The sequence below is a fragment of the Echiichthys vipera genome (assembly GCF_963691815.1).
Source record: "Echiichthys vipera genome assembly, chromosome: 20".
NCBI lineage: Eukaryota > Metazoa > Chordata > Actinopteri > Perciformes > Trachinidae > Echiichthys > Echiichthys vipera.
The window spans coordinates 6,697,741-6,724,797 of record NC_139845.1 but is presented as its reverse complement, the minus strand read 5'-3'; the positions used below and the strand labels follow the sequence as shown (position 1 = coordinate 6,724,797).

Genomic DNA, 27,057 nt, shown 5'->3' with positions numbered 1-27,057 from the left:
CTTTAAAAAAATCTACTATTTATAATCTGTAAAAAAAAAAAGATTTACTTGATAAATCTTCTTCTTGCTGGAGAATTATGCGGTCTAAAATGGTTTCCCCCGTGTAACAGGTCAGGATCTGTGGGTCAGCCATGTTTCATTTCACTACGACAACAATTGCACTTGAACACAACACACAGGTAATTTCCAGTTCACAAGTAGAAAGGACCGTATTTTCCATAGCACGTGAAGGCAGCACGAATATTTAGCCTATTCTAGAATTTACGGTAATCAACCTATTCTAGTACCTACGGTAATCAAGTCCACAGCCGTTGAAGAGGCTAGCTCGGGCTAGCTGCTACAAACGTCTATTACCAACGTCGTTATTTAAACTTGGAGCTAACTAAATGCTGCCAGCTTAGTTAAATAGGCTTCCGTTCCTCTGCTAATTTATTTTTTTGGTAAACTTTATGTAAAAAGTTCACAACTTTACTGTTTTGGTTGAGTGTAACGTTAGTAGATGTTAACCCAAGATTAACAAAGAAATCTCGCGATATCCTTAACCGTGACCATTAGTTTAACACTCTCGCGATAGTTCTAACAATTTATTTTTATTTTTTATTATTTATTCATCAACAATGTCAACAATCAAACAGCGTGGCAAACATAAACCATACAAAAACAAAATACCAGGGGATCAGAATATAGCCAGAAATCATACATTAATTTGTTGAAATGTTATAATATTGAACTAATATAATTTTATATAATAGTGGTTTTTAATAGTTTTTTTTTAAAAGAAAATATAATTTAAAATTGACTTAATGTATTGTTTGAATGGTTAATTTATGTATATGAAATGTTGTAAGTTACAGTATCAAATGTATAAAATATAAACATTAAACATTAGTTAGACACTGACATGTATATCTGGTGAACACACCTGTGTTTGTGGAGAATGAGACCAAAAAGTAAGACATAAATAAGTAAATATTGGACTACCATGTGGCCAAATGAATGTTGAACTGTGTCAACTCAATGTATAAATAAGCAGCCATTTGCTAAAAAAAGAAAAAGTCAACTTCATAAGGTAGTGGTTCCCAAACTGTGTGCTGAGTTCCTTTATATTACACTGGGTTATACCTAATAAAGAGGTATTGTTAGAAAGGTAAGCCACCACGGATGGTGTTCACATGGCAGGACATATTTACAAGGCAAATTGTATTAGCATGACACGTCAAAGATACACATCAATGAGTGGAGACACTACAGCCTTATGAGTGCCTTACATCAGCCGTTATCAAATAGGAAAATAGGTACTGTGGTTTTTACAGCCTTACAGTGCATCATATGCAAGTTAACCTTTTTGGTGTGGCCAAATGTTCGGGCATGATCAATTTTCATCTAAAAAAAGCTTTCCTCTGAGCACCACTGCAGGTATACAGGTGTGATGTCTCTTATTGCCTCTGTGGGACTCCCTGTTTAGCCATAACGAGGTACATCGCTTCATAAGAAATGTATACAGTACGTATAACAGTACCTGCAAAATATGGCAAGCTGGCAATTTATGAAGATGTGAAGTAGCATACAGTCCAACTACAGGAGCTTTAAAGCATGAGTGCATGACCCATTACTGATAAAAGCATCTTCCAGTGAAGTATGTGTTTCAACAACAACAGAAACTATTCCGATTTAATCCCACTTTAGAGGAAACCCTCTCATGTCATTAACAGACATTAAATTACAGTCTGAGGTATTTCTGCATTAGGAGAGCACGTGATAACAGCGTGACATTTAAATAAAACATTAAAGCAGAATTATCCTGCTCTGTGCTTTAACAGCTAATTAAAATGCTTCATTAACTGTTGAAGATATAAATGTATAATGATAGAGCAACTCCATGTGGTTTGTAAATGGTTTTTATTAGCAAAATAAGGGAGATGAGTCTACAAAGATTCTCCATCCGTGGAGAACATACACATACATTGACAGTTGTGGCAGTTTCTTTATATGAACAAATCCAGGACCATATGTATCACTCTTCATGGCAAAGTAGCACTGATCTAAAACCACAGACCAGGCTCCGTTGACCATCCATCATGTGAATGAAAGGCTTCACGGATTCTCAAGGTAGCGCCTCTACTCTCCAATCACCACAGGACCCTGGAACGAGGTCTGAACCTTGAAACGTTTCAGACCTCATCCTCATCTATACGACCATCTTTTCTGTGATTCAGTTGTTTTTCTCCTTAACACCACAAACTCTCCTCCAAATACATTAAAATATACAATAAAATGTGCCCACCCGGGCCTTTGTACTTTAAGTATTATAAGCTCAGTGCCTCAGCTAACCATTTTTCCAGATGGTTGGGAAGAATGGATATTTTGTACACTGTTTAAAAACCAGAACCCCAGATTTGCGAGGCAAATGTAACAATATACATCTCAGTATTGTACTGCGTGATCGCCCAACGAGGCCTTCCATTGTCATGGCTGGTGGGGGGATGTGGGTAGGGGACTGTGGAGGCTACATGTTGGTCACCATGGAGACCCATGTATCTTCAGACCAGAGGGAAATCTTCCTCCTCCCGACAGCTCAGTGGTGTGCACATACAAGATAGCGGGGACACTAACATATGAAAACAGTTTACCTCTTTATGTTTAGAACAATTCAGCAGGCAACAGAACAAGCATTGGGACTACGAACCGCAGTAAAAGGCATGCGAAGGCACAAGTACCAACGAACTGGACTCAAAGTTGTACCCCTTTTCTTCCCTTTCGGTTGTAGGGAAGGAAGAAAAGAAGCATTTCCACCAACAGCAAAGTTTCCTTTTCCAGAGACAGCGGCAGAGGGAACAGCAAAAACGTGATCTCCTCCTCCTCCAAAACTTAAAAACCAAAAAAACAAACCGGAACTAAATTAAAAAAGTGTGTGGAAAATTTGACTTTTTTTTTTTCTTTACAATGATACAAACATCCTACACAAATGTCGCAACACTAGTTCAAAATGTTCCAAGACGAAAACATAAATAAAGCTGTTAAAAGTGGCATATAGTACAGCACTGGTCCATGACTGATCCTCCAGACTCTTCTCATCTTCCCCACCAAAGATGCACAATAAACTGGCTCCGATGCCTGAGGACACAAGAGGAGATGCAAAGAAACATGAAGGACGTAAGGAGAGATGAGTGTGAGTCGTTTTTAAAGGGAGGTGTTGGAGAGCTTGACCTCGCGGCTATCATTTCGCAAACATCTAAATGGAGCAGAAAACGCATTTAAGCCTTAGATAAAAGAAGGCACTGATTTTATTGATTCAATTACGCGTTTGATTATGATGGATTAAGCTGCGTCTTTGCGGTCGACTCCAGCTATGCGCCTCCGTTATTCTGAATGCTTAAGCTCTGGAAACGAACCGTTTGAAGCCAATTTGTTAAGCACTTTTGAAAGAGAAAAGGGAAAATTGCAGGCGGTTTTTCTCTGCAACTCCCACTGCTTCCCGATGCTACGGACATTCAGTCGTAATGCCCTCATCCATGACGCGGAGCCGCACGTGTGCGTAACACAGGGTGCTTTGTGATTGATGAAGCATGAAGAGTTTCTCACCAAGAAAAAAAAAAAGGTTATCGTCATCGTCATTATCCTCAGAAGAGGCCACAGTCTTTCAGGTTGTTCTTGATGATGACGTCGGTGACTGCGTCAAAGACAAACTGCACGTTCTTGGTGTCTGTGGCGCAGGTGAAGTGGGTGTAAATCTCCTTGGTGTCCTTCCTCTTGTTGAGGTCCTCAAACTGACACTGAATGTAGGCAGCTGCTTCCTCGTACGTGTTAGAGCCTGGAAAAAGACGGGAAGTCAAAACAGAGGATGAGGTATTGACATTGTACATTTGTATTGTTTGAGGGCACGGCTGAGCTTCATCCTGCTGACTCGGCATTCTGCCTTGTAAAAGGTAGTGTTAACAACTGTGTGAGCATTTCTTGTCATCATATGTTTGCATATCAAAAGATGAACGCTGATAGGAAAAGTTAGATAAAAGCTAATTCATTAACATTTAATAACTGTAAAGCAAGGAATCTGTCTCTGTTTGTATGTCTTCGTGTCAAATTTGACCAGATGGTGGCTCGATAACAACAAATTAAAGTTTTGCCTCTAACTTTTCAACAGTAAGTATCAGAATCATAATTCCAGCTCCGGACGAAACTATAAATTTAGACCACGCCCATTTGTGACTAGATCAATTTTAAATCTTTTGAGCAACCATCTGCAAATTCAGCAGAGAACATCTCTGGGCCAAGCCTGAATATGTTACTATTTTGGATTTTTGATATTCAATACAGTTTTGCTAAAGTTGGCAGTCAAAGTTTGCTCAAATGCTGCAATGTTACAAAACATGTCATATCTCCTGAACACTTTGTGCTATTGCAACCCCATTTGGTGGACGTGTGTAAATATCCAGTGCTATTTGGTAATTAGGGGGCGCTTTAGCAGTATTATCTAACTATAAAGGAAGAACTCTCCGCCTGTCTGTGTATTTATGCACGTATGACTGTCCGTCGCATATCTCAAGAACTGTTTATCCAGTCAACTTCACACTTGGCAGGAGTATTGCTCTAGACCCTAAGGAAACAGTGTGAAGTCGTTTTGTTGAGTGGTTTTCAAAAACGCTGCAAGCAGCAACACCAGAGGCCACGCAATCGGCCCATTCTAAACAGGGCACTGCACGTTTCTTTAGTTAGTACAAAAACAAATTTGAAAAAATGACAAGTTATAATTTTATAGGTAATCATGTGCTGAACTATTCATTTGCCGGCAGCAGTGACTTCCTGAAGTCTCTGCTGGATGCTGCCATCATGGAAGACTTTGTCACTGTTCACAGCCAAGAAATAGTTCAGCGCACAACCCCTGATAAAATCACAGCTTGGCTTTTACACTAATTTGACAAATGGCATGCAATTTGATCATACGTGAGCTTCAGAGGTGCTGCTAGGCAGGATGTATTACCTTTGGACAGTGCCATATTAGCAGTTTTCTTGTTTCCAGTCTTTATGCTAAGCTAAGCTAAGCTAAGCTAAGCTAACTAGCTGCTGGCTCACATTTACATACACACAGCAAACAGATATGAGAATGGTACTAATCTTCTAATCTAACTCTTGTCAAATATCATAATAATTTTCATTTAATTCAATAGCAAAATGTATTTATTTTGAAAACATTCGTCATTAGCAGGGTTTTTTATTTGTTACAATAAGTACACGAATGTGCTGCTTTTTAAAACATTTCCTGTCAAATGCTGCCAATCTTACCAGCGTATTCTGGGTAGCAGATGGTTAGAGGACTCTTCTTTATCTTCTCCTCAAACAGGTCCTTCTTGTTGAGGAAGAGGATGATGGAGGTGTCTGTGAACCACTTGTTGTTGCAGATGCTGTCGAACAGCTTCATACTCTCGTGCATTCGGTTCTGAGGGGGAGAAGGAAGATTGTGTTCATCGTTGTGCTCTGCTCACTGATCCATAAACATGGGAAAACCTGAACCATGTCTACTTCTCCGACTCCTCACAATTCCAGTAAACAGAGACCATGTTTTTGCTGTGTATGAACACAGAGCGCCTGCTATTGCCTTATTCCATGAGTCAGAGGCTGACGCACTCACCATCTCCTCGTCTTCAGCCAGCACCAGGTCATAGTCACTGAGGGCCACGCAGAAGATGATGGCGGTCACACCCTCAAAGCAGTGGATCCACTTCTTCCTCTCGGATCGCTGACCGCCAACATCAAACATTCTGGGGAGGGAGGAAAAGTGTAAACAAACAAGCAAAAACAATACAAGGAGTGTTTTAGAAACCCAAAGGCAAAGAGTAAATGGAAGTTTGCTGCGGCTGCTCTGGTCTTGCTGCAGTGTTAGCGATAACAGTAAGAGATAGAGGGGAAAGAAAACAGAAATGATTTGTCCATTATACCATGAAAGCAGCTCTGATACCATCTCACCAGTGCAGAGAATACTCAAGTGACAAGCAAATGCGTATCCTGATTGTTTAATAGCAGTGAAAAACAATTCAGGACAGGAGCAGACTGTTAGCCTTTGCACTGGGTTTTCTATTTGCTCAGTCAAAAGGTTTAAATGTACATGTGCATTTTGTAGTTTGTTTTAAAGGTCCCATATCATGCTCATTTTCAGGTTCATACTTGTACTTTGGGATTCTACTAGAACACGTTCACAAGCTTTAATGTTCATAAAACACATTATTTGTCTCATTCTGTCTGTCTGAATATGCCTGTATTCAACCTCTGTCTGAAACGCTCTGTTTTAGTGCCTGTCCCTTTAAGACGCCCTCCTGAAAAAGCCCAATCTGCTCTGATTGGTCAGTTCTTCTTCCACATCCGTGCTCTCTACGTCTTTGCAGCCGGGGAATGACTGTAACATCACTGTCACGATCATTTCTATCCATCTATTTATAGTATAGTTGTGACATCACAACTGTACAGAAGTCCTAAAGGCTCATTTAACGACATTTTCTGAATACAGGCTGTGTGCATTTCTCTGTGGATTCAGTGTTTTGATACTTTTACTTTATAATAAAATAAAAAAAGACATTGAAGTCTCACTTTTCACAATATGGGACCTTTAACATGTTTAATGTCAGACCATTCTCACTAAATGCACACAGAAGCGGCATTAAGGCTACAAGCTTCTATGACACGGTTTCAGAATCAGAATTAGAAATACTTTAATAATCCCAGGGGGAAATTATTTAAAATGAATTTGTACATATCTTTACATACTTCGCATGCTTAGAAATTATTTCTAGAGAAGCAAATCCAACCATGAAGAGCACTTTCAAATGATATAACAAAAAAGGACACTGTATGAAACAACCGCATAAAAAAATGCATGCAGATGTGGCAACCAGAACTAATTTAGCTCCTGTAATAGCCACTTCTAAACTGCAAAAGCTGCATCTGCAAATACTATGGTTTCAAAGGCAGGACTGGGGGAGGCAACATGTATAAGACCAAGCATCCTGGCTCATTATGTTTACCTTCAGAGGCAACGTCATTAAACTGTTTCGCCCAGGAAGAACAAATACTTTGCTTTTGATATAGCTGCTAAGCCCCTGCTGTGTAATTCCGACGTTGCATAGAGCAGTGGCACTTTACAGAGGTACTGTAATGTGTTGTAATATACGACTGCGACAATAATGGTGTGTCATCAATACGGTGTGTGTAAGCTGCTGTCTGAGATAGCAAATAAAAAGATGGAGTTAACACAGAAACATTAGGAAGGCTTTGTGTTTGTGTGTGTGCTTATGGACCATATAGCATTTTTTTCTTGTTTTATGGCCCAACACTATGGATTTTAATGCTGCATCAGCTATCAAACTCCTGGCATCATGAGAATATCATCAGGCCTTCTGCCCCACTTCCTGTTTTGTTTTAGTTTTTTTGAACTAAAGGGCCACAACTGAGTCATCTCTGATGAGCTCAACACCTTCCACACTGTGTCACAACTCACAGCTGCACATATACAAAGGGGGTTTCTATGGAAGTGAATGAGTCAGTGGCAGGAAGGAAAGCTAATTAAGCCACCATGTGAAACACTTTGAGGCGAAGCCAGTTTGTTACAGTGAAGAAAATCTCACTTGAAGTGCAGGTCCTTGAACGTGAAGTGCGTCTCCACAATGCCTGTGGTTTTGACTCGGGTCCTCAGGACATCCTGCTGAGTTGGAATGTAGGTAGCCTGGGATATCCTGTCCAAATCGTTCAAGTAGCTGAAGAGAGAAGGACACAAATAAAGAGGACATGAGGAGGGAGAACAACATTAGAGAGAAAAGAGAGTAACAAATGAGAAAATGTGTATCAAGGTCAAGCGTGAACAAACAATGCATCCACAGAGATAAACCCGTTTTCAGACTTTCTGTTTCAAACACTGTACTTCTTTGTGGGGCAACAGATTACGAGAAAATGAGTTCAGCATATCAAATTACAACACGTTTATGTAAAATCATGATATACAGTATGTACCTGTACAAGTGTGTATATTCTTGTTTCCAGTAAAGTTCCACCCAAAGTTAGTTAAAAACTGAACACACAGTTAAGTTACAAGATGAGATGCGTAATTTGCCTGTGGTAAATTTAGACGTGATGGCACGACGGCTTAGTGGTGAGAGCTGTTGCCTCACAGTGAGCAGGTCTGTGGTTTTAACCCGAGCCCCTTTTTTCTGTGGGGAGTGCACATTGTTTTCTCTGTGTTTGGTGGACTCCCTCTGGGTTCATCCCTGGGTCTAATGCAGCTGAACTGAAAACAGTCTCTGTGTGTGTTTTATAATGGACTAGCCATCTGTCCAGGGTGCTGTCCCACATTTTGCAAAATACCTGCTGGGATAGTGTTCTCATTGTCCTGAATATAAAGGTATATACAGTAGAATGGATGGATGGATTTTTGGTCTTTCTTTATCATTCTTAGCATGTGTTCTCTTTTGTCTGGACCAAAACAACATCGGCTGATCGTGGTGCTATAGAGACTGCAGGGATGACAACATTTTGTAAGCCGACTCCGAAGTTAGTGTCACCCTGGTTCCCTCGACAAAAAGCCAATGGGATTTTTCCACTATATTTTTTACAAAAAATAAACTCTGGGGCAAACAAAAGTTTATCATACTTGCACGTTTTGTAGCAGCAAGACAATCTTCACACATGAATATCACGTTAAAAATATTTGAAGCGTAAACACAAACGGCAAAAGTCAAAAGCTAACATCAGGCTATAATTGGTCTACACCAAAATCTCATAACTACGACGTCACCAGCACTAAGCTGACGGTTTAATATCCCAGACAACCTCTGAACCTCTCATTTGGACACTTGTTAGCAATCGCCTTTTTCAAGACATGTAAAAGCTTAGAAATTTCAGAGTGACGTATTTTATGTCATAGAAAATAAAACATGAAACTCTTGAACTTGTTTCTACTATTCTGCTGTATTAACTGCCATAACATATAAGTCATATTCACATTATTATAGATATTATTATAGTTACTGGAAGTGTGTCTGTCTCTGTCTTTGTGTCTGTCTTTGTCTCTCTCTCTGTCCATCTGTCCGTCTTTTCTCTCTCTCTCTCTCTCCTTTTCTTCCTCTCTCCGGTGCAGACAGAAGTCCGTCCTCCACAGAGCTGGGTCTGTCTGACGTTCCTGTCTGTTATAGGGAAGGTTTTCATTGCCACCGTACTCTACAGGGGAATTGTTAGGTCTATGTAAATCATAAATAAGTCATAGAGTGTGGTCTTTACCTACTCTGTAAAGTGTCCTGAGATAACTTCTGTTATGACTTGGCACTATAAATAAAATTGAATTGAATTGAATTATTTGTAGACATCTAACAATCTCAACCCCTCTACTGCAAAAATCTAAACAAAGAAACAAAATTTGGCGGCTATTCCAAAGATAAATAATAACATTTCACTATAAATTTTGAAAGCGGCAGAATCATTTAGTTCATACATACTGCAGGTGCGTGCATCAGATTTTTTTTCCATAGCAGAAATAATTTTGAGCGTCAGGTGTACGTGCATCCCATGAATGAAAAGTGCAATTCACAGATCAGCAAACTAGGCGGACGACATTGGCGGTCATTCGAAGAGTCTGCTAATTGTCTGATGATTTAGCGTTTCATTGGCTTTTTGTTTCAATCATAGAGTGGAGATGCAGACGCGGAACGCCAACTTCATTCTTGCGTCTCAAATCGCTAAACTGATGGTAAATGGAATCTGGAAATATTAGGAGTTGCCATCAGTGGCTAAATTGTCATCAGACAGATAGCCGTTGGGTTCCGAGACTACTTCCTGACTAATTTGCCAGACTTTAGCCGGGTCTCAGTGTTGTTGCTTACCGCTTTAATATTCGTTGTCCTTGAAAAAGCACATATGCTGTACTCATACACAATGTCACACATAAACCTACATTTTCACACACTCTGGATGCATTATAACCCGAGAAAATACCTAAAGGTTATTGCTGATAAATACAATGGAAAGAAGAGATTAGAGACCTCTCGTTGCTAGCACACAAACACAGGTAATCTCCCCTTCACGCAAACAAGCCTTTTGTTTGTCTTCCAAGGTATTAAGTGGAGTAAAAGCCACACAAGGTTTAGCAATGGTGTTTCTTATTCATGAAAAGCCCCTGGACAGCAGGATTAGAGGAACCAATTAGAAAAAGGGCCAATGATTGCAGCTCCCTCGCCCTGCGACGTAACCGCTGATGTTTGCTCTGCAGCAGCAAAACCAGGCGAATGGCTTTTTTTCTCCCAACAAAAACACAGGAGCTGCCTTCTGATGATATCATTTGTTTCAATGCCAAGGGCTCTTGCACAAGATATAAAAGATTCAGGCGGGTCGTGGAAAAAAATGGAAAGAAGAAAGAAGATTTTTCTCTGTATTTGTGTGATCACTTCTCTGTAAAAAGGAGCAGAACTCGACGTTGGACCTGAGAGAGCATGAAGTCACTCTGCCTCTGTGTGTTTTGTTCATCTGAATTTCTCTGTCGTTTGTCTCGACATCCGACTGCATGAGCATGTTGGTGCATGTTGGTGCATGTGGCTATGAAAAAACGTTGGTATTTCAAATATTGGGGACAGTCTGTGAGAGCTGTGCGGAGGCAATCCAAGCCCAATTCTTTTTTTTCCTAGTATATCAAGTTCAGCTCCTAAGCATGTGACAAATGTCCCTGTGCTGAAGTGTAAGGTCAAAGATTAAATTGTCCTTCCAGCCACAGCTCGTCAGGCTTGGTAGAGGAGGGCAAATATTGACAGTGTAAAAGTCCAGACAGATGCATGGTGCCGTGGAGCACGGTTGAAGGCTGGGGCAGCTTTTTGTTTGGCAGGTTGAGGCGGCAGCAGCTTACTGTGTGTTTTCAGTGGAATGGCAGTAATTTGGGCATCTGGTCATCTGATGCGGCTTTGTCATTAAAGGCTGTTGACACGAAATAGGCGTGTGCAGGACCACTGAGTGTTTTCAGTGGGTGAATTCTGGAGAATCACGCAACTGTTACCTCAGTTGTTTATTTGTTTATGTGTGTGTGTGTGTGTGTGTGTGTGTGTGTGTGTGTGTGTGTGTGTGTGTGTGTGTGTGTGTGTGTGCTTTTCTGACTCACTATGCTGCAGAGTCATTGAGCTGATATTCGCGAGAGCGGCTGAAGCAGGCTTGAACACCTCCATCCTTCCACAGACGCTTAATGACACCGGCCAGCTCTCCCGTCATGAAGCCCTCCTCTGCGGAGCCCGCCAGCACAAACAGCTGCCGTGCATCGTCCTAGGAAAGGAGTCGCATTAAAGATCACAAATCAGCCATCACACTCATTAGACAAGCATTATCGTTAAATTAGTCTGTTACCAAGCTGAAGTGCAAGTCACAGGGTTATAAGGACATTTTAGAACGTCAACCTGAAAAGACGTCTGACTTCATTCAAATACTATTTTTCCAGGAGTGATCGCTGACACGCTCAATGTTAGTACCCGCTTCTTTTCCACCACCAGAATCTCAATTCCAGGTTTCTACTCTAAACCCACCAAATTACACTCCTCTCTCTCTCTGTCACTTACAGCTCTTGCTGCATCGCCAAAGTCGATCTTGAGGCGGCCCATGGCTCTGATGATGGCGATGATGGACTGGATAGTGTTGCTGTAGACCACAGCCTTGTACTGCTTACATTCCTCTTCTGAGTAGCCTGCCTCGTGGATGATCCTGCAGAAAGGGGGATGAACCCGGTCAGCAGTTGAGCAATTTTCCAGCACAGCAAAAAACTTGCCTGATACAGCAACATACAACAGCAAGCAGATTGTTCCGAATGCTACCAACGTAGACGGAAAACTCATCTTCTCATAGCAAATTCTCCCCACTCTGACGTCTCCTCTTTTACAGCTTTCTGAGAAATCACTTCTTCAATATCTCTTTCAATACTCTGAATTTACAGCCTGCATCAATATTGTCAGGCCACAGTGGCCCTGATCTCTGTGCTCCTTATATCTGGCTGCTTAAATTATGATCATCCAGGGGAAAGAAGCTGTTTCTACAGCAGTATAAGTGTTCGTTACTCTGGATCAAAGCATCAGCTGAATGCATGCAATGGGCAAATTTATTATTTTGGAGATCAATGTTTTTTTTAACCTTACACATTCTACATAGAGACTTGAACAAATCATTTTTTGTCTTATTTAAAAAGCAAAAACAACCATTGGGTGGTTAAAGGATGGCATTATTCTATATCTTTGTTATTGTTAACAAATCTTATGTAAATGCAATGTAATATCGTGGCCGTTTAGAACGTTGGCCTCCGTTTGCTTTCTCAGCAAGGAACCTGGCGTAACATCGTTGCGTCCCCTACCAATGGTAGGCGTGCACGTGTCATTAGCTAAAAGCTAACCATTTAGGATCAGTCTATTTCCAGGAACAAAAGCGTTCATTCCGAAAGTTACATCGCTGATGCTTGAAATGACGTGAGCTTTACCCAGCATGCCATTCTGCGGTGTAACAGTTAATAGGACTGCCCTCTAACACTGTACTTATAAATATGTCCCATAGATCTCAAGAGCTCGCACTCAACACTGCACTTCCTTTGGTCCTCGCCAATACACCGGCAAAATGTGAAGTTGATCGGAAGAACGATTGTTGAGTAAACTGACAGACTCCTTTTATTTTAGCTTGGTGACCTAATTGTCCTCCTCCAAACTAGGTTATGTTTACAGCTTGGTTTGTTTGTCTGTTTGTCAACGGGATTACAGAAAAATTAGTCGCCTGATCTCCATGAAATTAGTTGGAAGTGCGTAGCATGGACCGGAGACGAACCCATTTAATTTAGGTATTTTTGTAGGATTTGTTGGCAATAAGAAAAATACAGAATATCTCTGGAGTTATCCTTCAATATTAGTACATAAAGGAACTTTCATCAGCTGACAAGGTTAGTGTAATCTGCCAACTGTATCGTGCTACAAAAGGTATCGATCATTTCCTTAAATCAGATAGGTGACATCTCTCAGCAGTGGCTCCATGACTGATTATAGTGAGTAAAATCACACTTCTACAGGAATACACATCCTTCACAGGTAAATAACCAACAGAAAAAGCAGTATCATAGCTGAACAGCTGCACCAACTGCATCTGACATGTTTATGTTTGTTGATAAACGAGTGTATCCACAAGGGTGCTTATGAAAAATGTAATTCATATGTAGGACGCAGGCAGTGGATGATGTATAGGCAGAGTTCATACTAATTTATTCTGCTGGGTGATGATCCATTATGCATGGTACCTGTTCGTAATGTGATTCACAAGAGATACTATTACCCAGGGATACGCCGTAAAAGCATGACTGGTGTTTGACATTATTTATGTTGTGGAAAATGAATACTCTCTTTGTGTCCGTGTGCATTTCTGATGAGAGGACTCATTGTTGATACACTGGAAGGAGGAGATAAGAGTTTGGATTGTTCAGTGTGCAAAATCATCAGATACAACAGAAGCTATATTAACTCACTTCATCTGCTTGACAATTGTACTTTTCCCTGATTCCCCAGCACCTGGAAAAGAAAGGAGAAAAAGAGGTCTGTTAGAGAGTGTAAATATTTCAAGAAGTTAATGTTGCCTGTAACAAGTCGAATGTTTGTGTCACCCTTCTTATTTCCTTTTTCTGCATATGTCCAAATAAAGCCCTTGTAATGTTTTTATACATTACATTTAAAGGCATGACAAGGAACCGTGAATATGAAACCTGAACAATACACGTCAACCAAAGGAGAACTGAGAAAGCAAGTGTGTGTGAGGGTTTAACATGAGGTCTATGCATGACTTCAGTCTTTAAGTTAAAAGCTCGGGTTTGGCCTCAGCTCCGGACAGTTCCTGTCTATTACACCGATCGGTCAAGCTTGCTTTGTGATAAAGCTCGCTCTTGTTTAGTGGCACTGAATCCAGCATTTCATAATCACATCATCAAGGCTCCTGGCCTAAACGTGGCGCTCAACTAACAATAAAATAGATTATCATTGACAGTGTTGTGAAGTCCCGAAAAACGTGTTGTCACCCTTGGCTGTGGAGGCACTCAGCTAATTAGATTGACAGTGTTGTAGTTGACTGATGGGGAAATACTACGATGAAAAGAGCGGGACGTGGAAAGGGAGAGCATAGTGTCTGCACGCCTTTTGCTCTGCCGATTGCTCAAACGTCATGAGTGCCATGGCAACTGCTTTCTTTATATCCAGGACATCTCTAGTGTGAGGTCACAGTCACCTGAGGAGGCTTTGTGGTTGTGACCATGTGTGTGTGTGTGTGTGTGTGACATGTTGGCATCTGCTAGGATCATAATGTATTATTCATCTGCTGCTCTTTTTTTCTACTGTAATCAATCACTCGTGAAGTGGCCTTTTATTAAAAGTGTTTTCTTTTACAAATGAAAACCATCTGTGATGTCCTCATAAACCTCAATCATTGGACTCTTGCCCTCTAATGGGCATTACCGTAAAATACATTAGATCTACTAATGTGCACTCAGTGTCCTCATATTACAGCAGCAGACACTTATTAGGAGGTTAGAAGCGAGGCAATTGGCTAGTTGTCACTGACGTGTTTCTCCAAACCACTTGTGAGTGGCTATTCCCTGAGTAAACACCCCAGCTTCTCTCTCAGCTCTAGAAACAGAAAAAGAGGAAGTGGGATCATATCATGAAGTCTACCACTATCGCTTAGCTCGTGATACTGTCAGCAGAGACAAGATGGTTTGCTCTTGCATAATGAAGCCCAATGTAGTTCCACTTTCCTTGATGTTGCACAAACGACTAAGCAAGACATTTTGACAAACGCCATTAGAGCCTGCTTCTGTAAGCAACAGCTTCCCTGAGCATTTATATTTCTAACACCAAATGAAAATATTAATACATATGCATCCTGCTGCAGAGTGCACACTATCTGTCATTGGCATTCCTGCAGACTCTCCCTCAGCAGTAAATTGTGTGCTGATAGTACAGTCACCTTCAGGATAATTGGACGTGATTCACCTGAGGACACATTATTTTAATTACGTGTCCCCACCCGGGGAGGGGGGGGGGGGTGTACCTTGGCAGCTTCCTGTGCTCTGAGGCCAAACACTAGCTGTGTGTGAATCCCTGTTGGATCCAAACACACACACACACACACAGCGTATCTGCTGCTCACGGCTGGCCGGTGCACAGTTGCACCCCTCCGCCTGCCCAAGAGCCATTTTCACAGTGCCACAGACACTTCACATACTCATGCAGTGCCTCTCAGTGTGGGATGCATGATAATCCACTTCAGATGGGCTCAGACTAAAGTTCAAAGTAGACTCCTTATAAAGAGAACTTTTATCAAAACACTAGTAGTGTGACTTCTCAATGGTTTCTGTAGATATTTTATGGCTTTGTTTGCTTCAAAAAAAGTGTATACAAAGGTGTAAGCAGGAAATACAAAGGCCTCACATCTAGAGCTGTAAAAAACTGATAACTAATATTCATTAATTTTTTTCTGTCCTTTGTCTCGCATTATAGACAAACCTGATTTTAGATTCACAAACATGATGGATTACTGCTTTTCTCCATTTCGTTTCTCTGCAAACTGAAATGTCTTTGGGTTTTTGGCTTTTAGTTGGACCAAACAACACATGTCAAAACTTCACCTGGGAGTTTTTCCCCCCTATTTTTTGACATTACATAGATCAATCTATAATGAAAACTTGGCAGATGCAGCCCAACCCCCTTCAATCAGAAAATAGTTATGTTACAATTTCGCACATGGAAAAGTAAAAGAACATTTCCAACATTTTCATCATCATTCATCACTGTACTAGAGAAGAAATGCCCTCACATTTAAGAAGATAAAATAAGATCATTAAGTCATGTTTAGGAGTTCTAACTTTGATGACGTTTCGGTGAACTGCTGCCTAAACTAACTCTACTTTCAAATTTGTCAGATTGCTGTACTGTTCACACGAGATGACCTAAAAGATCTTTCACCAGGAGGAAACCCTGATGTGTATGTGTGGTCTCCAAACTACATTTTGTGGTGTTCGCTCTATGTTGCAGTGAAGTTCCTTAATCTCTTGCGCTCTCACTGGCTGTAACTTCCCAACAGAGTCTCTGACAGGTCCAGATATTTAGCCTGCTGGATATCTCGAGTACTGAACCAATGCTGATTTGCCTAGTTTGATCTTGGGCCTTTGTTGGGGAGTGGAAGATAGGGGGTTAAAATTGTGTTGTGTGAACTAGTCATTAGACTCAGTGAAAAGGTTAATTAGATGCGTTGCATTGGTTGAGAAATACTTGTGATCATCACGTATCCTGACGATTAAATAAACCGTGCTTGATGAATCACTGTGGGAATCTACTGGTATTGTGGAAAATGTCCGAAACAAGTTGTGTCAGAGACATCTTTTGCCATTACTGTTCATAGTAAAGACAGTGATAGGAAAAAGCCTACTGATTCCAAGTGTTTCAAGGGTTAAATTGGGAGAAATGCCAAAAATTCAGTGTCTAAGTCTACAGTATAATCTATGAGACGTGAGCTGTGAGCTGTGTGCTGAGTAACTTGGCTCAGTCTGGCCTCTCGACACCAGTGATATCATTAGGGTGTGGATCTTGTCAAAGCCTCTATGCCTGAGGAATACAGAACACAGTTGTCCTGATTTTGACTTTATCGCTGTCTCTCTCTCTCTCTCACACATATACACCCACACCCTTTAGGGCTACATGGCACCACAGGCCTGACCTATCGGCCCTAATGCAGAGTCATGTTACTCACCCACGGCTTTGATACACCCAAAAACGGCTACAGACTCAAAACCACTGGAGCAGCTGGTTTCTGTTTCTCGCGGTTCAAACTATTTTAGGAAAATCCGAGCTAACCCTTCCAGTGAAAGGATGGGTTCTTTTCTTCTTCTTCTTCCACGGAGAACAGAGCCGTTTCTATCTACTAACTGCAAACACAGCTTTTCTCTTGGAACTTCCCCTGGTTGATTTTCCCAAGGCAGCGAGGATGAGGTTTTATAACAATGGCAGCATGGAGATGAATGTGATTAAAATGGCTACCAGGCTGGGGCCTTCTACATTCATAGATTAACCATATGTTGATTCTCTTGGAGATTTACCAGTGTGTGCTTGCATGCCAACCAAAGTTGCAGTTAGTAAAAAAAAGAAAAAGGTCTATTTTTCAGGCGTCAGATCAATGGCACTAAGATACATCTGTGTGGTTCAGGAGGTTTATGGGGGGCCAGGTTGCCGGCCCATGTTCAATTTTAGGCGAGCAGTCCAAAGACTTGGGGAGGACTTGGCATAATGTGCAAACCACACAAGTGATGTCACTTTAGTAGCATGAGCACAACACCATCGACATCCCTGCCCCCACCGTGGTTTCCACAGTTACTGTGTCATATATATATATCCCTCTTCCTCTTTTACATTCTCTCTGTCTCTGTACAGTCATTTTCCCGTTCTGATTTATTGTTCCTCTCGCTCACTACCCAATTCCTCTTTTTTTCCCTTCTCCCTCTGGGGGGATTTAAGTATGAGTCACTCGTGAAGGATTCCAGGAGCCTCCTTGCGGTGCTACCCACCAGGGAAAATGACCGGAGGGATCGATCCGCCAACAAGCAGATCGATAGCTAAAAGATTGTTTCCCACACACACACGGGCACAGGCCGAGCTATTCACGGAGATGTCTAATGATGCTTACAGCGATATTGGAATGTGAACCGTTTAGACACTTTGATTGTCCATGTTTTTTGTGAGCCCCCCTCCCTCCCTGTCCCCTAGATGAGTAACACAGCCATGCAGCACTACATGTTTGGCGAGGCGGGTTATATAACTTTGGAAATATGGCAAACATTAAAGAGAGAACAATGACAAATGTTAGACACAGGCTAAGGAGTATTAATAAAATCTTCCCACAGTTGCACGACAGCTAAAGAAAGAGTAATTAGGCTGAGGAGATTGTAATCTATTTTTGCATGTAGATATGAATAGTAGGATAATTGGGTCCTGGAGATAATGGAAATAAAATGAGAGCCAAATAAAGACTAAGAACTAAATGAGAAATATGTTCAGATTTCAGTGGAGGAAAAAAAAGATCACATTCCCTCTCTCTACGAAGGCACCTGAGCCTGCCAGCTCGTTTTGGATTTTGACAGTGTGCACAGACTCACAAAGATTCAAATCATTTTCATGCAAATTGGAGGTTTTTGCGTCAGTGGAATGACGTCATGTCAGTGGCAGGGAGCGTACGTAAGCCTGTGATTAACATTTAGCACTGAGCTGGAGAACTAGGTTGTGAACACATGAACCTGCCACTTGCCCCATCACCAGAGGCTTGCTGCTGTGTAAACAAACATATTTGTTGGTTTGTGTTTTTCCTTCCAATAGCAATGCCACCAATACTGCCTAAAATGCTAGATCGGGTATCGGGGAGTTATTTAAACAATGATCCAATATCACGTAATTTAGCCTGAAGAAACAAAACAAAACAAACATTTAAAGTAGATGGAAATCCGTTCTTCTACAGAAGAAATTCCTCCGCTCCAAAACAGCAAAGTTGCACTCTGCTGCAACTGCTGTTTATAGAGCTGCAAACAAATGATTTCTGGTTCGGTCTGCTAGCAGGGTGTAATGTTAGGTAGATTTGCAAAATGTCAGTCATCTGGAAATATTTGACACTGGAAAAACCCCACCAGTAAAAGGGCGATGTGTACAGTACGCAAGGCTTCAGTTTTAAGTGTTGCCAATTTTACATGCTGTTGCACTACTGTTTTACTAGTTACAGTACTATTTAACACTGTTAATGCCTTGTTTTGTATTTAACTAAACTGTGGCTGCACCAAAACAGTTTTTAAAGGAATTGTTATTTATTCCTAAATGTATCTTTTTATGTTCTCGTTTCGTAAGGACGGTCAGATAATAAAATAAAGTTCTATGTATTTTTTGTATCTTTTGTATGCATTTGTTCATCTATATTGTTTAAAAAAGAAACATAACACTGGTATTAGATTGGTACTCGGTATCATCGGATATGCTCGTTCAGGTATTGGAATTGGTATCAGGAAGTAAAAAGTGGTATCGGATCATCTCTATATTTATATCAATGTTGACAGGGTGTGTTTGGAGAAAAGTATACTGCAGAATTACTTGCGAATCAACTCCAAAACAGTATCTTTTCAGTGACTGTTTATCCGCAGGGTAAACAACTCAAACTCCAGGGCCCCCCGTCCCTCTGCAGCTGGGTTTTTCATTTTTAATGCTTCAGTCATTAGCAGTGTTCTCATCTTACAGCCCCTCTTTTCCTTTCTCCTGGTGTCCCAGCCTGCCTGTGTGTCACTTCAGGCAGTAACCTGACGAGGTTGCCATGCCGAATGGACAGAACCCAAATGGCAGGAAACGGTGCCAAGGCAGCCAGGCGTGGGGCCGCACGACCTGGCACACAACTGTCACGAAAGCTATTGTACCAAAAACAGAGAGTGGTTAAGCTAATGCTGCATTGGTTCAGAGCAAAGGTTGGTGAAAACTAATATTCCACCCTACAGCAGCATAGCACAAACTTGACCTAACTCGCTCGCTTCAGTCAACAAGTTCCACCTGGCCTCCGAGCACCTGAGGAATGTGGTCTACCTTTAGCATGAAGATATGTACACTCTTGTTCAAACAAAGCATACTAACGTAACACTAGATGATATATCGCAAGAAATGTAAAGAATATGCCCTTTAGATGTGTAATGCTAATGAGAATGGTGGGAAACGTGAGGAAACGTGAGGAATGTTCATCTGGCTTTGGCTCACAAATCTGTCCACAGAAGCCACTAACAGCTCTTGTTCTGTGCCGTCTGTCCGGTGTTTGCCTGATATTGTACTGACTTCAGACTGTGTCCTGGTAACCCACATACCATGTGTTTGCATGTCAACATTTCCCAAAGCTAGTGACCTAAGGGGTTGATGGAAAAGTTTTCACCTACAGTCTCTATTTACCAAGATAACAGTGTTTCCCCACGTGTAAGTAATGCCATTAATTTACACATGGCTGGTTTCTAAATGCAAGCAGTTTACATAATTGTGCATATAGGGCTGTCAGGAGCGATGACGTGACAGAACACGTAATGAATGCAATAAACCACAGACTGAAAAGTACAGACTTTGTTGCCATTCATTATAGATTTTTGCGGTGGGTTTTTAAAGGGATATATCAGTTTACCAAAATAATAGTCCACAGTGGATTCAAAAATGGTTTGGTGCAACAAAGGTCAGTCGAAATTATCCACTGCTGAGAGTAATGAGAGGGTCACAACTATATACACCAGCATGTCATGCCATACAACCACTTACTTATTTAGGTTGATCGATGGCAATTTAGTTTAAATGGCTGCTATTGCAATCTCATGTTTACCAGGCTTCTAAGTAAGAGACATTTCATTGTAATTTCCTGCATTTGTTGCGCAAGAGGTTTGACCTTTTCAGGCATAGCTTTATGTTTCTCATTACTGAACTTGAGATGAGAACAAGACAAAGCAACGTGGTATATAAATCGCTAAATCTGTAGATAATAATAGCAAATGACTCACTTTGGCCTCTCATTAGGCTACACTTTTGAATGTAATAATATGAATGGGACCTTTAAACAGACTAAAATGACTGGACCCAACAAGGTTTTCAGTCACATTCAGTCAGGCCTAGGCCCCCGGATGAGCCAAAGGCCTATTTTCACTGCATTGCACTGGACCAGACAGAGGAAATGTGCTATTGTTGAAAGGATTTAGTCAATACAAATGGTCTACAGAGTCAGCTGAGTGGATACAATTCCAACAACAGGGGGTAAAGAAGACTAATTATGTTTATGTTCATATTTTGAAAAAAGTTACTTAAATGTGCACTTTTGAAGTAAAAAAAGGGTTTACTTTAAGCAATTAAATATGTTGTTGTGCGATCATTTAACACTGGTTTGAGGGGGCCCCCTGTGAACTTTTGCATAGGGCCCCAGCAGACTCTAGATTCGCCTCTGCATTCATGTAAAGCTGCCTAAAAAAACATATAAAAACAAATTAACACACAATATTCTCATTAAGCTATTTGGTATATTTTGGCATGGAAATGACGCCGTGTTGCGTTCAGTGACCCCGAGTTGACAGTTTACTAAAGCTACCAAGGAAGGGAGCATGTATGCTAGCGATGCGGAATTGAAACTCCCCAACAATTGACAACTGACGACCGTTAACCAGAAAATAAACCAACACTCAGTGGTGTTTTTTACGTTACAGTGTCTCCGTGTGTACTATTTAACTAACAACTGCTACAGGCAAGTTCGTCCACCGACCCCCTCCCTCTCTCCCTCCCCATCTTCTTACCGAGCAGCAGCAGCTTGACCTCCCTGGCTGCCTTCTCCCCGTCGTCCCGCAGATTCCTGTCGATCATTTTACTGCGCTCCACCGCCGCCTTGTCCTCCGTGCTCAGTGTGCATCCCATCCTGTCGACCGTGTCCTCACTTCAGACCCAGGTGGTGGTGTCAAAAAGATGTATATTTATATCTAAAACACCATATAAACCCACATGAAATGGTGCCTTCACCCCGCACACACGCCCTTTTTTTTTTTTTTTTTTTTTTTTTAAATGACAGTCAATCGATCTGTTCGTAGAGGAGATATAAAAAAATGGAAGCTATTGGACTTTGTTTCTGCCCCGCTGGACTATTGTAGATGTTAAAATCCTCCTGGTGTCCGATAGAAAGATGTTTTATCCCTTAGTGATGTCTCTTCCACCCGTTCGCCTCCATTCGTTGCGGCAGCGACGACTGCCAGGCTGTGTGTTCAGTCTCGACTGGGGAGGAGAGCGGCTCCGGGTGCTGTATGGGTCCTCCAGGCAGCGACAACAACCGTACTTCCGGTGTGCTCCTTCACAATAAAAGCATCACTTCCACAACCCTAATACCAATATCAAGATCCTTTATTTAACCAGGTAAATTAAAAAAAATAGTGTTTAAAACCTCTTTTCCAAGAGTGACCTGGCCAAGCATGGGTACGCACACTACACAAATAAAATACGATCACACACAACAAAAAAAAAGGAAAAAAAAGTGGGATTTCACAGTGCAACGACAAGATGCAATTAAGTTTATTTCTCTGTCTTTTATCATTTTCTTGAACTCCCCTAGAGTTGAGAGATGTGTCAATTTAAAGTCCTTCTACACATCGCTCCAGGTGACAGGGCAGAACACTTAATTTAATAGCGCTTAAGTCCAATAATTGAATCTTACTGCTCATTTCGGCCATATACAGTCATACATATATTATCATATACGCTTTCTCTACACTTCACTTATTTTATTTCATTCTCCCTGAATTTTATTTGACCTGTATTCATAAATTTTGTTTATTTCTCTGTCTTTTATCATTTTTTTTTAACTCCCCCAGAGTTACGAGATGTGTCAATGTCAAGTCCTTTTGCACATCGCTCCAGGTGACAGGAAAGAACATTTAATTTAATAGCCTATTATAGTCTACTCTTACATATCTGGACACGTCTTTTTTTGTGTGCAATAACTTAATCCAGCACTTAAGTGCCATGATTGAATCTTACTGCTCATTTCTGCCATATACAGTGATACAAATATTATCTTATACGCTTTCTCTACACTTTTGACCTGTATTCATATCCCTACTTTATATATATTTAACTAAGTGTTTATTGTTTACTGTTTATAGTTTTACTTTCTATATTTATTTAGCTAAGAGTTACTTGTTTATCTCATACTGTGTTATTTTTTTTTTTATAACTCCCTTGTTTTTTTAAGCTGTTGGAAATTCAATTTTCTTGCGGGAGTCATCCCAGAGGGATCAATTAAGAGAAGTCTAAGTCTTAGTCTAAGTCTAAGTCTCTTATAGCCTATCATTAATTCATTCATTCATCTTCAACCGCTTGTCCCTGTCGGGGTCGCGGGGGGCTGGAGCCGATCAGCTGAATAAAATCAATTATTTCTCCAAAACAGCAACCAACGTCACAGATGTCACATTTAATTCACTCCTTCCCTTTTTCATATCTTAATACCAAAATCAGTTCAAATGGGATATCCTGGTTGTGTAACTGCAATGTCCCTGATTTGATTCTGGTCAGTAACGTTTTTTTTAAATGTTCCAAATATAGTATAGCAGACTGGGACAGCCTGGTATTTCACAAAGATTCCCACTGAATTGGTATTTTAAATGATTTAATTTGAAGTTGACTGAATCAGAAATGTCTGACTGCATGAATGAATGAATATATTGCATAATACATGCGTACATTAACAATCAACGTCTAATTGCTACAGTGTTTTATATGGATGACTTTTGGTCCATGGGGTTCATGCTGTTTACTTGTGATTGTTTGTCAATCTTTTTTAGTTTGATGTGTATGTGTACGGGCATTACTATGGCATTTTATTGCCATTTAAACTGTGGTTGTATGATCGTATGCAAGGGTAGGATTTTTTGTGAATGATGCGAACATACGAGTATAATTGGTGTATTTGTGTACAAAAAACATTTTTTGTATTTCAACAATGTATAATCATGTATATTATAAATATAAGTAAAAAGCTAGTGAGTAAAGTTGTTTTTTTTATAGCACCTTTCACTGATAAAACTCACAAAGTGCTTTACAATCAAATAAATGCAATAAATAGTAAAATAGACGTAAAATATAATGAATATGAATCTATCTTTATTTATCATTGCAGATTGTGCTTCTTTTCAATTGTAACTGTGAGCCTGAATAAACTCTCTCTGCACTTAAAACAACCAAAATATTATATTATAATGCTTTTATTTTGGAGATAGACGCCCAAACCGGAAACGTGTTGACAACAGAACGCATTTTAAACCTGCACATGTAGCTTTACTCACTAATACCCATACAGTAAAAACTCTTAATTTTCTCTTTAAAAGCTACGTGTTGTACTTAAAAATGTTATATACAGTAAAGATAATTATTATTTATATTGTTAGTATCAATTAGTGAGAGATAGAGATATATTAAAGTATATTCTACAGTATTTATTCCTAGTATTACACACAGGGTTATACTAACCCTTCTCTGATCACATTACCTGTTTAGGCTGAACTGTAACTGTGTAACCTACATTTCCAACATGTATTTAAATGGGATACAGACTTTTAATCGTGGTATTTCAAGTACCATCTTGTACCAATGCAGCATTACATGATCATTGTTTGTGGTTTAAACAATTTAGCCTTTCAGAAAAAGTCTAGTAGTAAACAATCAGTCTAAAGGTTGGTGCTGTCCACGTCAACATATTCCACACACATCCATGGGGTGTGAACAACCCTGCCTTTCCATGCAATTTTCATTTAGAGCATGGCTTTTACGGACTGCATGCAAATTTGTGGTGTGACCTTTCCATTTTAATCCTATGCTGGCCGGAGGTTTCCCTCATTGTCGTCCAGGCCTCTCTCCAGGTTTGAGATAACAACAGCCAGAGGGTGTATCCCTTAGGCAAAACAAGGTTATGTCATACACAAGAAAACAACTAGGACATGGTTGCTAGTTATAAAAGATCAATGCCTATGTATGCCTCTGCTTAAATTAGGAGCTTTTAGATTCTATTTACAAATGTATTTTCATTTTTTGTCAGGGTATGTGTGCAAATCTTTACATAAGAGGAAACCAGGAAATATCTAGATGGTTATCTACTGTAAAGTTACTGTTTATATACTCAATCCTATGACTTAATAAAAAAAAATGGCATACTGTCTTTATGAACACAACAATCTTTCCACACAAAGAATTAAAAACTGGTTTGTTAAACACACATTTAACCCGTAGGAGCAGAGAATAAAACGTTTTTATTCCCTAAATTAAACATCAGTGTTTCCAAAGAATGGCAATCAACAGGAGGGTTAGTTTTAGATGGCTGTAAAGCAAAACAAAAGTAGACTCATTATGTATTACAATATATGATAAACAAATTATAAAAACATTACGGCAGCTGGCGGAGAAGCGGAAAGTCTATGGGTTTAGTCTATGTCCACTCAAACTGAAATACAATCCAAATGTTGAAGTTATGCTTGTAAGATCAACAATAAAGTCAGTCAGGTGAGATTCAAACTGTTTTGACAAGGCTGTTTGTTTTAATAGACAAGCAGGTCTTTGGCACAGACTCAGTGGGTTGACAAATGGACAGGCAGGCCTTCTGTACTAAACATGCTGTGGGTAGTGAGGAAATGCTGGTGCTGCTCTCCAGTGGTGATGATATGTAACTTCACAGTGCTGCAGAGAAGTGAATATGGGCTGGAAATACTGTATGCTCAACCCACTGCACTGTGTCAAAGCGTGCAGTTTAAAGAGGCAGTCCACCAATTTTAGTAAGCAAGCAAGTAAGTAAGTAAAATTTTGAATTCATAAGATCTAGGCGTCTAGTTGACCTGGTGCATACAGGTCTAAGCAGATATGTCTTTATCTGACCTTTAAAAGAATCCTCAAAATCTGCAGAGTGTAAGGTTTCAGGCAGAGCATCCCATAATTTGGATGTTACGGAAACACTTACTCGTCACAGCGAGTGAACACAGCCTATAAAGCAATTGTTTAATAACTTCTGTCGCTTTGGAGGAGCTTTGTCAAATTGGAGAATATAACCTGGGGATATTGTCATAGTGAGGTCATAAGGGTCTTGAGACTTGAAATATATAATCAATGATTTTTATAAACAGTTATGTGCATTTACCAGGGAGTGAGGCCCTAAGGAAATGGCATTATTCCATTGCATTATGGGAAGGATCAAGTGTTTTGGAGCTTGAACCAAAGAAACTAAATGAGGCTGTCCCCTAACACTATTGTGCTGGAGGTGAGGTGGTTCAGGTGGTGAGGATTGGGCAGACACACCTTGTCTACCCTCATCCTAAACACCGGAGGACCCCAAGGCTGCGTTTTGGTGCCCCTACTATACTCCCTGTATACACACGCATGTGGCATCATTAAGTCACAACTGCGGTTGGCCTGAAGAAGCATGGAAGGATGTACGCCCCCCTTAATATTAATGGGTCATAGGTGGAGAGGGTGGATATGCAGATTTAAGTACCTTGGTGTCCACATCATTGTGTCCACATCACATCACCATGTCTGATTTCATGTGAAAAATAAAGTGATTGATTGATTGATTGAATACATTGATTAAGTACTTGATTGAGTGCCATTTTTTCAAGCATGTGTGCCAACATCATTGCCACAATAACCCACCAGTCACCAGTCTTTGGATTGTATCCATCAGTCACCATGTGCACAACTAATGCTTCATTGTTGCTGATTATGTTGCAAAAGCCTCGTCGAATGATATCATTAATAATGAATGAAGATAAGCATGGCATAATGGCTGTAAGAGAGATAAAGAGCCAATGTTTCTCATGAAACGACACGGTCACAAATACAGATAAACTAAACTAATAATTCTTTTTACATCTCTCCGCACAATGAGGATGTACTCAATCATTTCTATGTTTTTACTTTTCTATCTCTTGTAAGCTTGGAGCAGAAACTGGAGATGAGCCAAGAGACAAATAGTTAGAGGAGAACAGATAAGAAACAGAGCAGCAAAGACAAGAATGAGAATGAAATCTCTCTAAAGGTTGTCATCTTGGATATCTAGAGCTGATATCTCACATCCTGATAAATCCTCTTGAATGGGAATGCAAGGCTATGACTTGGAATGCAAGTTTAGACTTCATCTTACTCCGTCTATGTGTTAGAATATAACAAAGTGGATGAAACAAAACAAAAATAGCATGGCTCTAGGATCAGAAATTAGCTTTGTTATATGTTATACACACTACCAAAGAGTGCACCAACTCGTCAGCCTTTTCTTGCTCTAATCGTCTGGTCAGATTGTCCTTACTGATACCTGGGTAGACAACTCTCGGCTGAACCTTGGTTCTTTCTTGTCGTTATACAACTTAATTGATAGGAGGTCCCTGGGCGGTTACCAGAGGTGTATGTACCTTTACCTGGCCTCTGCTGCTCTATCAGCTCCTCTGATGGTACAGCCTGTCTGTGTCACTGCTGCTGCTGCCGG

The 27,057-nt window shown here is 40.4% G+C and overlaps 1 protein-coding gene across 1 annotated transcript; it reads right to left on the bottom strand.

The window, feature by feature from the left end:
• Positions 1-1,888: 1,888 nt before the first annotated feature.
• Positions 1,889-21,802, bottom strand: gnai1 (guanine nucleotide binding protein (G protein), alpha inhibiting activity polypeptide 1). The gene is made up of 9 exons (XM_083935286.1): positions 21,347-21,802; positions 13,499-13,541; positions 11,568-11,709; positions 11,120-11,277; positions 7,614-7,742; positions 5,627-5,756; positions 5,281-5,434; positions 3,583-3,811; positions 1,889-3,114 (listed from the first exon to the last, which is right to left on the bottom strand). The coding sequence occupies exons 1-8, from the start codon at positions 21,462-21,464 to the stop codon at positions 3,621-3,623; spliced, it is 1,065 nt and encodes a 354-aa protein (XP_083791412.1). The 5' UTR covers positions 21,465-21,802; the 3' UTR covers positions 1,889-3,114; positions 3,583-3,620.
• Positions 21,803-27,057: the final 5,255 nt, after the last annotated feature.

What these genes read in the sequence shown, in the direction of transcription:
- gnai1 (XM_083935286.1), bottom strand. Translation starts at nt 21,464, where the DNA reads ATGGGATGCACACTGAGCACGGAGGACAAGGCGGCGGTGGAGCGCAGT. An exon ending in GGTCAAGCTGCTGCTGCTCG is followed by an intron (nt 13,542 to 21,346) that starts GTAAGAAGATGG and finishes TTTCTTTTCCAG; the next exon opens with GTGCTGGGGAATCAGGGAAA. An exon ending in TTGGCGATGCAGCAAGAGCT is followed by an intron (nt 11,278 to 11,567) that starts GTAAGTGACAGA and finishes CTCCTTTCCTAG; the next exon opens with GACGATGCACGGCAGCTGTT.